Raw genomic sequence first — 15,634 nt, forward strand, 5'->3', positions numbered from 1 at the left:
GGGACTCCGATGTTCGGGGTCGGCCACCACGATTGCCGCTGGGCACCCCCGATCGCTCCCTGCTGAGAGAGGATGTGCACCTATTGTAAACACAGCTGACTGTTCTTCTCCTTGGAATGATCATAGAGCGCCTGTGATCCTTCTATATAGGATCACAGGTCTCTCTGATCAATTCACAAGCCACGCCCCCATGCAGTTAGAAAACACTCCCCCATGGCTCACATTTAACTCTTTGATCACCCTTGGTGTTAACTCTTCCCTGCCAGTATCATTATTACAGTAACAGTGCATATTTATAGCACTGATTACTGTAGTAATGTCACTGGTACCCCCAAAAGTGTCAAAAATGTCAGTTAGGTGTCCGATCTGTCCGCCGCAATGTCGCAGTCCCGCTAAAAATCGCAGATGTCCAACATAGACATAAATAGTGTGAACCCAGCCTAATAAAAGATCTTTTACATTAATCAGCATTGCCAGCAGGAAAAAAAAAAAAAAGATACCTGGGATGATGCCTGTAGCTGCAAGCATCATCCTGGTACAACCCCATCAACCTGGCAACGTACGAGTACATCACAGAGGCTCAAGTGGCTCTGGACTAAGCTTTTATTTTTTAAATTCCTCCCCGGGTGTTTTAAAAAAAAAAAGAATAATTAACCGCTGTAGCTGACCCCTGCAGTACCTTTTCTTGGCCACAAGATGTCCTTAGTCTTCCAGGTTGATTGACACCCAGCATTATTAATAAATGATTATGATAATTAATTTACTTGTAGCACTGCCCCCTAGGGAGCTGCTGAGAATTACACTTCTTAGGTTCCCCTGGGTTACCATTGGCAACTGACAGCAGATACACTGCATTAATAGTTCTTGGCTCAGACAATGAACAGTCCAGGGGATTTGGTTTTTTTGTGTTTTTATTGGAATTTGGAAGGGATGAGTGGGATACTCCAACTTAAACTATGCACAATTCCTGAGGACAACTGACTGTGGAATGCGGCAAGGCCGCTGCTTCACCTTGCCACTGAAGTGAAGATAAAGAATAAGTACTCTTGTTTAGGTTCCGCTTCAGCGTCTAACTTGGCACCCCCTTTCTCACTGACTGTGTGCGCTGACTTTCTGTCCACTGACACCCTACTGGAGTGGTCCCCTTCCTGGGCAGACCCCTGGCAAGCTACTCGGTACTCACAGACACTGTTTTTTTTTACCTGGGTCGCTCTGCCTCCAACTCCCTTGTCAGCATCCACTGGACCTCCTGGCTCAGCTCCACACTTCTGGTCCACAAGGCCGACTGCCTGTGACCACGTTTATCAGCAGCAGGAGGAGAGACAGCCCCACCCTCCTCCTGGAACCTGGCTTCCCGCACAAAGACACCCTGTCACATGTGCCTGTGGCTTTTATGACCTATCCCAGGATGCACGCACCTCTGTTGTGCCTACCCACTGGGATAGTCATAAAAGCCTGTGTGTCACTGGCTGGGTTTCCTCCACTGCCCAACAGGCTCCCCTATTGGATACAGTGGGGACACTCCTTCAGACCAGATGAATCACACATGGACACATGCAACAGTCATAGCTACTGATCAGGCTCCCCTGTGAAGCCTGATAGTCATAAAAGCCTGTGTGTCACTGGCTGGGTTTCCTCCACTGCCCAACAGGCTCCCCTATTGGATACAGTGGGGACACTCCTTCAGACCAGATGAATCACACATGGACACATGCAACAGTCATAGCTACTGACCAGGCTCCCCTGTGAAGCAGGCAGAGCAAACTATTATTTTTCCTAGCACCTACCTAGGAGGGTGCTACATACTTGCTTTTGTTTTTTTACATATATGAATACCTGGTGTTGATCAACCAAGAACATCTGCCTGTTATGGAAGGCAGCCAGCACTTCCTCTGATCATCCTTTCCTATTCTGACCGGTCAGCCAAGGCTAACGAGATTATGAAGCAGGCTGCCTGTCTATGAAGAAGTGGGGGGTGAAAGGGGTGGCTCGCCCTTGGAGTTTTTATTACAACTAGTCCATTGTGTAACTTTACCATTGCGTGTATGAGTGCTGCAACTACAGCGCCCATCACCTAGTCTATGGAAAAGGGTTTTACAACGTAATCACAGTGCAGATACGCTGATGGGTTTTGTTTTAATAGGAATTGTGACTCTGTGTATGGCCACCTTTAGATTGTGCAAATGTATTCTGTACCCCGGTGCACATAAAAAAGGAAACTGTTGTTTTTTTAAGCACATATCTTAAATGTCTGAATTTGTGCATTATTAAGAGCCCATTCAGACTAGCGCCACACGACTTTGGGGGGCGACCTGTGAAGTCGTGTGATCCGCGACTTGCAGAGACTTCACATAATGGAAGTCTATGCAAGTCGCCTCCAGGTCGCCCCAAAGTAGTACAGGACCCTTTTTCTAAGTCGGAGCAACTTGTGTCGCTCCTATTAGAACGGGTCGTATGCTAATCAATGGACCGCGACCGACCGCGACTTGTCAGGCTGACAAGTCGCGCTAATGTGAATGGGCTCTTACATGCCATCAAAAGTTGTTATTGTCTATACTTGGGGCTCATTCGAATGGTTAAGACCCGGTTCACACTACTCCGACCTGGGACGCGACTTGTGTGCCCTCAAGTAGCCCCAAGTCACTTGTCATTACAAATTCAATGTAAATGAATGAGAGCCGTCTTAATATGCACTACTGAAGTCGCTCCGAATTTAGAAAAGGTTCCTGTACTACTTCAAGGCGACCTCTATCCAACTTGTGCCCATAGACTTCAATGGGAGTCGCCTCTAAGTCGGATCCTTATCTATTTTCATGCGACTGTGATCAGACTTTCCAGGAAGAAGAAAAAGATTAGCCAGGCATTCCCCACAGACAAAGTCGCCTATCATTTAAGTCTCTTACAAGTCTCTGCTAAAAAGTCGCTCCTTCATGGGGCGACTTTCTGGTCATGGTAGTGTGAACCGGCTCTAATACCTTCAAGCCTTCTCCCTGGTCACCCTGATTTTCTTAATCACTTGCCGACCGCCCGCCGCATGTCAAACCTGAGAAGCTTAATCCCCCATGGCACACCCAAGGACCCCAATTCCTCATGGCACACCTGGTGACCCGGAACGCCTGTTACACCCGGTGACCCCTATCCCCAATGTCACACCTGGGGACTCTGATACCCCATGGCACACCTGGTGACCCCAATTCCCTTTCACACCAGGGATCCTCCATGTCACACCCAGGGACCCGGATCCCCTGTTCTGGGGACACTCACTGGGCGGTATGAAGAGAGTGGCCCGCACTCTCCCCTTCTTCACTGTGATTCCTTCTCCCAGGACACTCCTCTTCTGGACAACAGTGCTCACCACATCTCCAACTGACTCCTGGTGGAGGGAGAAGCAGCAGTCAGAGAGCGCCGCACATCCTTCATCACCAACCTCCTCAGACCATTCCGGTGCCTCGTTGGCCATCGCTTCTGCTCCAGTAAAGGTGTCGCCCTCCAGTGCCGAGCTCCGGCCCAGGTTCAGTTCTCCTCCGCTCCCTGCTTAATACCGACCCAGGGAAATGACGACTGCCCACCAGCTCAGTGCAGAGAATCACTTACCTGCCCGGGGTTTAGGCCGCTCAGCTCCAGCCGAAGAGGATCATATTGCAGGCAGCACTCCAGTGGGCCCCCCCAAAGCCAAGGCTTGTTAGTTCCGCCACTGCCCCAGACACCTGGCATCTTCTTCTGTCCCTTCTTCCTCCCCCACTGCCACCCCTCCCCTCAGCTCACAAGGATCATTAATAAAGGAGAGAGGGTGCCGACTCCTGGCTGCGCCCCTAGGTGGCAATGCGCCCTAGGCGGCTGCCTAGTTTGCCTAGTGGAAGCACCGGCCCTGGGTAAGTTGGGTATAGAACCTTTTGCCTTTAGTACCACTTTTTAAAATTACCCTTTATGGGCTAATATTTTTTTTAACTTTTTTTGTGGCTGGAGTTCTGCTTTTAATGATATTGTGGTTTTTGAGGAGTGTTTCGAATTTAGAATGTGTCTTCTCTGCAATCCTTTTATCTTTCTATTATTATTAATATATATATATATGTATAAATCATTTTTTTTTTTCTGTAGCTGCCCGGTGGTTGTTTTCAGCCATTTGGTTCCCCCCTGTTCCGCCTTACAATTTATTTTTAGTGCTCCCTGTTATATAATTGCCAGGCTTGTAAAGATATTTTAGGGGCAGATGTTGCTCCCCCCCCCCCTCCCCCAGTGTGTGGGCAGGCGTTTGGTAATGCAAGTCGGCAGCACTGAAAGAAATGAATGTATGCCCTTGGAGAGGGACAGAGAGGGGCGGGGAGGTGAAGAGTTCTGTAGTCCAGAAGGCAGGACTGACCACTCCTTGGGATTTCAGTGCAGCAGATGGAGCGTTGTCAGCCTGGTCAGCATTACCTGTTTTCTGGCAAATCATCAGGTATATTTATGTACATGTGGTATAATTGTAGTGTTTTTAAGGCCCCTTTCACACTTGTGTGACTTGTCCTGCAATTTGGGACTGGAAAGTCGCATGACAAGTCATACGCCATGATTTCCAATGTGTACCGTTCATATCTGTGCAACTTCAAGGTAATCCCTGCGCTACTTTGGTCCGATTTTTTTTTTTTTTTTAATGCGAGGTCCATAAACATTGCTTCAAGTTCAGTCAAAATCGTAGCAAAATCGCATAAAAAAAATATATCACTACAAAATCGCACAACTTTTAGGTGGCATAGGTGTGAAAGGGGCCTACAGGGATAAACTATGGAAAATGTGAATGTATTGAAGAGAGAGATGTACAGCATATTATTTATTTATTTATTTTTTTAAATCCTGCACCGACATAGGAATTTGCAGGGTATAGAGATCTATAGTAAGTGCAACAGGATTTTCATACGATTGTTTGTGTCTTATATGAATCCATTATCATTTTTACGAAGAAGTTTGGTGTCGTTGTTCTAATCTAGACTAACCGCAGAAACCATGGCCACCCCAGACGTCAGCGTGCATGTAGAAGAGGTGGTGGTGGTGACCACACCGGATAATATAATGGATGGCAGCATGGAGGAGGTGAAAGCGGTTCTTGTGACCACCAACAGGTATGGCTCTGTACCTAAAGTGTTTTTAAAACCAACAGCAGTAAAATCCGTCTGTATATGCAGTAAAGCATTTTTGTTATACTCAGTGTAGCCTAGGGGTTCATCCTCTGCATTGCGTAAAATGTCTGTTTGATCCTGCCCTCTCTGATCCTCCCCCCTCTTCCACTGTCCTCAAACTATCTCCTGATAGAACAAAGCCTTGGGGGCACTCTGCACATGCTCAGTTTGGTGTGTATTGCTAGAGTTTTTTTTTTTTTTTCTTTTCTTGGGAGGGTAAATGTGATCGCACAGGGCTAATCAGCACTGTCCAGACAGGGGGTCAGCCTCATAGGACAGTCAGAGTAGAATGAAATCTCCTTCTACAAGCTTTACCCAGACACTGATAGAAGTCACAAGACTGCTATATACTGCTGACAAGAAATGGTAATTATCAGTTTATACAGTGGGTACGGAAAGTATTCCGACCCCCTTAAATTTTTCACTCTTTGTTATATTGCAGCCATTTGCTAAAATCATTTAAGTTCATTCTTCTTCCTCATGAATGTACACATAGCACCCCATACTGACAGAAAAACACAGAATTGTTGACATTGTTGCAGATTTATTAAAAAAGAAAAACTGAAATATCACATGGTCCTAAGTATTCAGACCCTTTGCTCAGTATTTAGTAGAAGCCCCCTTTTGATCTAATACAGCCAGGAGTCTTTTTGGGAAAGATGCAACAAGTCTTTCACACCTGGATTTGGGGATCCTCTGCCATTCCTCCTTGCAGATCCTCTCCAGTTCGGTCAGGTTGGATGGTAAACGTTGGTGGACAGCCATTTTTAGGTCTTTTCAGAGATGCTCAATTGGGTTTAAGTCAGGGCTCTGGCTGGGCCATTCAAGAACAGTCACGGAGTTGTTGTGAAGCCACTCCTTCGTTATTTTAGCTGTGTGCTTAGGGTCATTGTCTTGTTGGAAGGTAAACCTTCGGCCCAGTCTGAGGTCCAGAGCACTCTGGAGAAGGTTTTTGTCCAGGATATCCCTGTACTTGGCCGCATTCATCTTTCCCTCGATTGCAACAAGTCGTCCTGTCCCTGCAGCTGAAAAACACCCCCACAGCATGATGCTGCCACCACCATGCTTCACTGTTGGGACTGTATTGGACAGGTGATGAGCAGTGCCTGGTTTTCTCCACACATACTGCTTAGAATTAAGGCCAAAAAGTTCTATTTTGGTCTCATCAGACCAGAGAATCTTATTTCTCACCATCTTGGAGTCCTTCAGGTGTTTTTTTAGCAAACTCCATGCGGGCTTTCATGTGTCTTACACTGAGGAGAGGTTTCCGTCGGGCCACTCTGCCATAAAGCCCCGACTGGTGGAGGGCTGCAGTGATGGTTGACTTTCTCCCATCTCCTGACTGCATCTCTGGAGCTCAGCCACAGTGATCTTTGGGTTCTTCTTTACCTCTCTCACCAAGGCTCTTCTCCCCCGATAGCTCAGTTTGGCCGGACGGCCAGCTCTAGGAAGGGTTCTGGTCGTCCCAAACATCTTCCATTTGAGGATTATGGAGGCCACTGTGCTCTTAGGAACCTTAAGTGCAGCAGAAATCTTTTTGTAACCTTGGCCAGATCTGTGCCTTGCCACAATTCTGTCTCTGAGCTCTTCAGGCAGTTCCTTTGACCTCATGATTCTCATTTGCTCTGACATGCATTGTGATCTGGAAGGTCTTATATAGACAGGTGTGTGGCTTTCCTAATCAAATCCAATCAGTATAATCAAACACAGCTGGACTCAAATGAAGGTGTAGAACCATCTCAAGGATGATCAGAAGAAATGGAAAGCACCTGAGTTAAATATATGAGTGTCACAGCAAAGGGTCTGAATACTTAGGACCATGTGATATTTCAGTTTTTCTTTTTTAATAAATCTGCAACAATGTCAACAATTCTGTGTTTTTCTGTCAGTATGGGGTGCTATGTGTACATTCATGAGGAAGAAGAATGAACCTAAATGATTTTAGCAAATGGCAGCAATATAACAAAGAGTGAAAAATTTAAGGGGGTCTGAATACTTTCCGTACCCACTGTATTTACTAAAATGATTACATTTCCATGTTCTGTGTACTGTGTGAGACCAGATATAGGGAATGCAGAGTCCTGGGTTTAGTAACACCTTAATTCCTCAGTATCTTTTTTTTTTTTTGAAAATTTGTGTTTATTAAAGTTTGCACAAAACAAACAGACAATTACAACACAATGCCACGCAGGGCAGCACTAACACAAACAAGTGACAACAGGTCAATCACCTCCACCCAGTAGGTCCATCACACAAACAGAAGCCCCCAGCAGGAACATAAATACCCCTCAATTCTGTCCCAGCAAAAAATGAGCAAGATCACAGGACAAAGAAACTAGTCAAGCATGTAAACAGTAATCAGCAACCTCACGACTTATTCAGATAGCGGAGAAACTTTTTGGCATAATTCCTCAGTATCTGAATACAGGATAAGAAGGCAATCAGCCTCGGGGTGGAATATGTTTACTTGATTGGTTGGGACTTTTTTTTTTGTATGATTGTTCTTTTGTCCTTAGTAGAGAAAATGGTTCCTGTTGCTGGCCCCATATATCATTCTTGTCCCTTGTAGTAATGTAGGGCTGGCATAATGGGGGACCAGAATTCTGACACCCTTGGAAGAGCAGGGAGCTCATACATGTATCTCTTGTTGATCTGTGCGGTATTGCAGAAAATGACCCTTCTAGGAGTATCGGAATTCCCCAATTACACACAGTGTTTCCTCCTGCCGGCCCTACATCGTTACAGAGCACAGTAATGGCGTATGGACCAGCAACAGGTATCACAAAATGCATTGGGGGAATGAGAATCTGACACTCCCAGAAGTGTCCGATTCTGAAGATTGTTCATGCAGTGGTATCTCTGCAGTACAACTCAGATCAGCTGTGGGAGGAGGTAAGTATGAACTCTTCTTTTTGGCACTTGCCATTTGTTTTCCATTTCTGTTCGAACCAGAATGTCTGGGGGAAAAATTCCCATAATTAGAAATACTTGACCCTATTACTACAAGTCTCAAGTACAGACTACTACAACATTGCACTAGAGCTGGGATGCTGCTGTGGGGAGGGAGTGTGGCTGGTTGGACAAGTCCCTGGTTTAGGGGGGCCATGGGAGCACTACAACATTGCTCTGGAGCTGGGATGCTGCAGAGGGAGGGAGTGTAATGGGGTAAGGAAGGCCCTGGGTCCAGGGGGGACTATGAGACCACTACAGCATTGCACCAGGGCTTGGATGCCGCAGAGGGAGGGAGTGTAATAGGGTAAGGAAGGCCCTAGGTTTACGTGGGCTATGAGATCACTACAGCATTGCACAAGGGCTAGGATGCTGCAGAGGGAGGGAGTGTAGCTGGGTAAGTGGGGGGGGGGGGGGGGGTTCCTCCATTTAGGGGGGCTGTAGGATTGCTACAGCATTGCTCCAGAGCTGGGACACTTCTGGTGGATAGAGCATGGGTGGGAAATGTGGGCCCTAGGTTTAGGGGAGCTGTAGGGCTGCTACAGCACTACTCCAGAGCTTGGGATACTGCAGGTGGAGAGATTGTGGGTGGGAATTGGGAACCCTGGGTTTAGGAGTGGCTGTAGGACTGCTACAGTATTGCTCTAGAGCTGGCTTGCTGAAGATGGGAGAGATCATAGTGGGTAATAGGGGCACTGAGTTTAGAGGGGTTATATAGGACTATTACAGCATTGCTCTGGAGCTGGGATAGTGCAGGGGGAGAGAGTGTGGGCGGGAAATAGGGTGCCTGGGTTTAGGGGGCTGTAGGACTGCTACAACATTGCTCCAGAGCTGGGTTGCTGCATGGGGAGAGAATGTGGCTTGGTAATAGGGGCTCTGGGTTTAGGGGGGGTTAAAGGACTAATAAAGCATTCCTCCAGAGCTGTGTTTCTGCAGGGGGAGAGAACGTGGCTTGTTAATAGAGGCTTTGGGTTCAGGGGGGGTTAAAGGACTATTCAAGCATTCCTCCAGAGCTGGGTTGCTGCAGGGGGAGAGAATGTGGCTTGGTTATAGGGGATCTGGGTTTAGGGGGGGTTAAAGGACTATTAAAGCATTCCTCCAGAGCTGGGTTGCTGCAGGGGGAGAGAACGTGGATGGGTAATAGGGGCTCTGGGTTTAGGGGGGGGGGGGGGTTAAAGGACTATTAAAGCATTCCTCCAGAGCTGGGTTGCTGCAGGGGGAGACAATGTGGCTTGGTAATAGGGGCTCTGGGTTTAGGGGGGGGGGGGGGTTAAAGGACTATTAAAGCATTCCCCCAGAGCTGGGTTGCTGCAGTGGGAGACAATGTGGCTTGGTAATAGGGGCTCTGGGTTTAGGGGGGGTTAAAGGACTATTAAAGCATTCCTCCAGAGCTGGGTTGCTGCAGTGGGAGACAATGTGGCTTGGTAATAGGGGCTCTGGGTTTAGGGGGGGTTAAAGGACTATTAAAGCATTCCTCCAGAGCTGGGTTGCTGCAGGGGGAGAGATCATAGCTGGGTATTAGGGGTCCTGGGTTTAGGGGGGTTATAGGACTATTACAGAATTGCTCTGGAGCTGGGTTGCTGCAGTGGGAGGGAGCGTGACCAGGTAAGGGGTTATAGGACCACCAAAGCATTGCTCCGGAGCTGGGATGATGCAGCTGAGTAAGGGGGGGGGGGCCTGAGTTTAGGGGGGCTGTGGTCAAATGTCTCTTAAACACTCTTGCCAACCTCACCCTAAAAAGATGGCAATTAGAGACCGTTTCATCCCTAAGGTGCTGCATTTCTTAGCCGTATTCTTGCAGTACATAAATAATTTAGCAGGCCTGCAGCAGTTCTTTCCCAAAGGTTTTGATCTCAGCGATGTACGTTACATGGGGTGAGATCTCCCAGCTGCATACCCTTCACAAGGATATGTGAGTTTTGGGCTCACTGCTGTCCTGAAATGCCATCTTCAGTCCAGACACTAGATACAAGGCTTTAACTGGCTGCACCCATCTGCCTCCCACAGTTTTGCCATGGCAACAAGCAAGGGCCTGCGCTTCCGACATGTACACTTGGGGCCGACATCAAACACCTCCAGCCGGGGGCTGCTGACATATTCCTTTCTCTCTGGACCAATCACGTTATAAGGAATGTAGAGCAGGTTAGGGATTTAAAGCGACACTAAAAATACCAGGTATTCCTGGATGTTAACACCTGATTGGCCAGGTAAAATTTTAAAATTGCATAAGAGGGGAAGCGTTCGTTTTTTTGCCAGTTTTCTTTTTTAATAGGGCAATTGAGACTTTCTACCTCCAGGGTCCTGTGCCAAGCATGATCACATGGGAACATCAAGGAGCCTGGCTGCTTCTGTCCTGAATTGACAGTATACAGTATATCTGTCTTGGTGTGACCTCATCTTCATTTTCCTTTTAAAATACCAATATTTTCTTGTGAATTGTCTCGTCTGTCAAAAATGTTTAATTTTATACAGGGCTTTTTTTCTCAGAAAATAGGTACAGCAACTCAATCACGAACCCCCAAAATACCCCCTCCCCCCACACACACACACCTTCCAAACCGCATCAAATAGTGGGTGTGGTCAAATTTCACTAACATTGGGAGGGTTTTAAAGGGGCATTGAATACAAGGAGTGTATTACGTACATAGTCCAGAGTTTGGGGGGTGGTTGCACACAGAGTGCAAAGTTCGGGAGTGTGCTACATATATAGTGCAGGGTTCAGGGGTGCACTTCATATAGAGTGGGACTCCTGTTAGCAGCTCTCTGTCCCCCTGCGCTCAACGGATAGCTGGGGAGGGGGGGCAAGCTGAGCCAGGTGCTGGTACAGGCATTTGGGCGGATCCTGACTTTATTATAGTGAGCTTGCCAGAGGCTGGACCAGCTCTGTGACGACAGCAGACTTCAGCCCACTGTCTGCTGAAAGCGGGTCACAGGAGTGCAAAAGAAACAAACAAAGGAAGTAAGGGTCCTTTCACACGATGCGCCGTCCGACGACGGTCCTTTTTGCTCAGCGGGGGATCGATCCGCCGATCCCCGCTGAGCAGGCAGGTGACAGCTCCATCTCCGCTCTGTGTGCAGAGACGGAGCTGTCAGATCCCCGCTGTCCTCTATGGGAGATAGGATGAGAACGGACCACCTGTCCTTTCTCATCCGATCCCATCCGCTGGACGGATGGAAAATAGGGTTTCCATCCGTCTGGATTTCACAGACAGGATCAGATCGGATAGCAGCGGGTGTCAGCGGAGATGTCTCTGCTGACACCCGCTGCCCCATAGGGATGCATGGAGCATCTGATCAGGTCCGCCTGAAAAACTGACAGGCGGATCTGATCTGATCATTCATGTGAACGGACCCTAAAAAAAAAAACGAACACAGCAAAAAAAAAACTAATAGGAGTTCTTACCCTCCCCTACTCAATCAAAAAAGGAAAAAAGTTTTGGCTTTAGTTTTAAAGCAGTAGTTAGTGTAAAAAAAAACTTTCCCCCTGCAAGTTAATGTCATACTGTGCTAGTATTCATCGTATACTAGCACATTATGAGAGATTTACCCTTAAAACGTAAGTCCTCCAGCGGCACACTGTCACCGCTGACAGGTCTTCTATCTTCACCTGGTCTTCCTTCTGGGTTCACGGGCTGCGGCCATTTGAATGGCCTGAGCCACGATGATGTCACTCCATTTATGCACATGGGAGCCACGGTCGCGACACAAAGCTCCGAAGGGATAGCATGCCTGTCCTTTCATTGCGCATGCAAGGGTGATGTCCCCAGCTGCAGAAGTAGTAAATATCTCCTTAAGGGTGCACATTTAGGAGATATTCCTTGTACCTACTGGTGTGCTTCATTATAAGCTTACTTGTAGGTACAAGTGAGCAAGCAGTGTTTACTAAGGCTTTTAGAGAGAAGTTCAAGCTATTGCTTGTTGTTGCGGGAATATGTATTTTTTTTTTTTTTTTTTTTTATCAATGCTTTTTTCTTTTTTTTGTGTAAAATGCTTGCGTACACTCTAATATGTGCTGCATGACCAGCACCCTAGGCTGTAGCAGAATAAAACTGCAGTGTGCCTGTTATGATTGTGTCAAAGCTGAAAGCAAAGTTGACAGTTGTCCTAACCCTCTGTTCTCCTTTGGGTGCAGGAGCCTAGCCGAAGAAGCCATGGAGTCAGAAAATGTGGCGGCAGCAGCTGCAGCCGCCTTTAGTGCCTCAACAGAACTGAAAGAAGCTGTGTTAGGTATGTAAAGTCCCTGCTTATTATATCTTCTGCTCAACAACAGTGGGTTTGCTTGTTTTGTGCAGAGATGCAGTACCCTTTTCTAGACTGAAAGTCAACCTGTGCCTTGCCCATTCAGACAATGGGTTCTCTTTAATGCTGCCCCCCCCCCCCCTTCCCCAACAACTGTACATATTTACTTTCATTTTACTCCTCCATTGCTCCATATTAGTGATCGGCCGATATTGTTTTTTTTCATTGCCGATACCGATATTTTTGTCATCGTGTATTGGTATCGGCCGATATTGGCCAATATTTTCCAACAATTTTTAAAATTTTTTTTTTTTTACTTCACGGGTACTCTTGTGGAGGAATCTGAGGGTCTAAGAGACCCCAAACCCCTCCTCTGCACTTAAAAGCATTCAAAGCATTAAAAGCATTCAAAACGTCAAGTTTGGCTGTTTTGAATGCTCGCATTTTTTTAAATTTGCTGCCGAGTACCCGGAAGTCATGACATCACTTCCAAGTTTTTGCATGGAGACCTAATCAGAGCCAAATGCGGCTTTGATCGGGTCTTCGGTGGCCATGCAGGCTGGTTGCCCGTGTCTCCCGGTGGGACGGGAGACCCAGCGAGCCGCGGGAGGGGGTGGGGGGCGTCCCCTCCCGCTCCTTGTAATGACAGCTGAGCGGCTTCTCAGCCGCATCGTTTGTCATTACAAGACAGCCGACCGACGGCTATGGACGCCGGTACCAAGGTGATGCCTTTAGCTGCAGGCATCACTCCCGTACAGCACTTTCCAAAATATCGGCAATATCGGTAAACTTGGTGGCCGATTCCGATATATCGGTGAAAGTGCACATCGGCTTTGCCGATAATCGGTCAATCTCTACTCCCATTTGCCCACTAGAGTGAGGAGACTTTACACAGGGTGGCTGCCCTGACGACATTACATTTTTCCTTTTTGATAGATACAAGCGCTGATGTTGTGTCTCCACCTTCTTAGAGTAGATGGGGAAGGAGACCTGAAACAAATCTATGCCGCGCGTATGTTGATAGGAGGTACAGCGATAGCCATACTAGCTGGGGAAACTATAAACCATATTTTTAAGCTTTTTGAAGCGATTCGATATTGTTATACCACCCCATAGAGGTAAATACTTCAAAGGCTCCTTAAAAACTTTGTGATAAACACAGTAATATACTATATACATATTCATTAAAAGGATAAGTTCACCTTTCCCAACATGATACACCTGTATCCAGGGTGTAGCATGTTACTGATAAAGCAGCTCCCGCACCCCTCCCTCCTCTTGTGACAGCAGACCAGAGCTCTTCTCCCCACACCCACTGCCACAATTTAAAAAACTCACAGTTCTGTGAATGGGGAAACTAAAATTACCATCAGCCGTTGCGGCTGACAGCTTGTAGTTCTCAATGATCTACCAGGGCGTTGATGAGCACTCTAGGTAGTTCATTGATGCTTCCTATCATTCAGTAACTGCCCGCCCTTATGAGGTACAGGGAGACGGCTACACTGACAGTCTGCAGGAGCCTGAAATTGCACTTGTGATCTGCTGATCGCGGGTGCAGAGCTCTGCAGGCTCCTAATAAAGTATTAAATGCACTTCTTTCTACTTCATGCGCTTAATAAAACGCCCTTGAGGCAGGCAGGCTGGTAATATTAACGTGTATGGAACTTCCATTACTAAAGCATTGCAGCTCTCCTGTTGATCCACTGGGTGGTGGAAACGCAACGCCGATGCGCAGCGCCGGCAGGTCCGGGCGCATGTGCAGTCCACCGTGCACGCCGGAGCCTGGGTCAAGCGGTCTGTGATCTGTCATCCGGCTAAAAGGTGGCTGGATGTCTGTAGATGCATCTTGTAGTGCTGATCCAGGAGAGGGGAACAAATGATACCACACGCCTGTTTTTACTTCTCCAAATGTGAGTGCAACTATTGTGATCTTTCTTGTGTGTCCCTAATAAAGCACTAATACACTAGGGCAGCTGTGCGCTTTTCCTTTTTTTATTTTTGTTTTTTTTTTTATTGTTTTTGTGCAGATACTTTTTTTTTTTTTTTTTTACGTACATTTTATTTTTTTACAAAGGTGAACTTTAAAGGGATTGTAAAGTCAGAAGGTTAATGCATTAAGATAAAAACAAACTTCTGTGTGCAGCAGCCCCCCTCACCCCCGTAATACTTACCTGAGCCAATCTTTATCCAGCAATGTTGCAGGAGTTTCTCAGCTGCCCGAGACTCCCCTCCTTATTGGCTGAAACAGCAGCGTGGTACGATTGGCTTCCCCTGCTGTCAATCAGTCAGCCAATCAGGAGAGAGGAGGCGCGGCTGGGTCGCTACTCTGAATAGACACGGAGCTGTGACTCGACTCGGGTGCCTCCACAGCAAGCTGCTTGCTGTGGGGGCACTGAACAGGAGGGAGGGGCCAAGAGTACAGAAGAGGGCCCGCGGGAAGAGGAAGATCCGGGTCACTCTGTGCAAAACCAACTGCATAGAGCAGGTAAGAATAACTTTACAATTACTTTAAAGATCAGCCAGGTTACCACATTATATTGGAAGGCCTTGTTTTCTGCTGATCCCTTCTATCTAACGGTTAAGGTTTAAATTATTCAAAACAATCAATATCTACATTCTTTAGCCTCCGTTCACATTGAGTGTGGCTTTGAAATCGTGCAATTTCACCTCCTCATCTCAGTGTGACTTGGGGGTGCAACTTTGAAGACTTCTGTGCGGCTTCATGCATAGATGTCTATTGAAGTCGCACCTGAAATCGCCAAAAGTAGTGTACTACTTTTTCAAATCAATGCGACATCGCAAAGTCGGCGTTGCATTAATTTGAACATTGCCAGCAATAGGATATGACTTGTCATGCGATTTAACCTGTCAAATCACATGACAAATCACTCCAATGTGAATGGGGACTTAATGATTTTGAACACTTACAGTGCCCCCTGGTAGCCGTAGAGCATGTATGCAGCAACAGAAATTACGTTTTGCACATTAATTGCAAGTTTAGGGGTCCTCTTTAAACAAAATAAAATGTAATTTGGGAATGCTGATGTACCCTATTGTGTAGTATTAGTATAGTGTGTGAATTTATAGTGATAGGTCTGTTTTGATAGGTTAAAGCCCAACTCCAGGCATGATACTTTCACTGGGGTTTAACCTTCTATTAGGTATTAAAGCTGAATTCCAGGAATGCCATGAGGTAAGTTTAAAGAGGTGCCTGCCGCTATGTAGACTTATCTCTCTTATTCACATCTGACAGGTTTATTGTGCTCCTGGAAGATAACTTCAGGAGCTCT

The 15,634-nt window shown here is 46.9% G+C and overlaps 1 protein-coding gene across 2 annotated transcripts in view; it reads left to right on the forward strand.

Moving 5' to 3' along the window:
- Positions 1-15,634, forward strand: part of GMEB2 (glucocorticoid modulatory element binding protein 2) — a 58,285-nt gene that overhangs the window by 11,287 nt on the left and 31,364 nt on the right. For both annotated transcript variants that reach the window (XM_082271531.1, XM_082271532.1), the window contains exons 2-3: positions 4,968-5,099; positions 12,238-12,332. In XM_082271531.1, the coding sequence (XP_082127657.1) occupies positions 4,984-5,099; positions 12,238-12,332 (211 nt within the window). In that variant the 5' untranslated portion in view covers positions 4,968-4,983. The remainder of the gene's footprint in view (positions 1-4,967; positions 5,100-12,237; positions 12,333-15,634) is intronic.

This window comes from Pelophylax lessonae, assembly GCF_965119305.1.
Source record: "Pelophylax lessonae genome assembly, chromosome: 11".
NCBI lineage: Eukaryota > Metazoa > Chordata > Amphibia > Anura > Ranidae > Pelophylax > Pelophylax lessonae.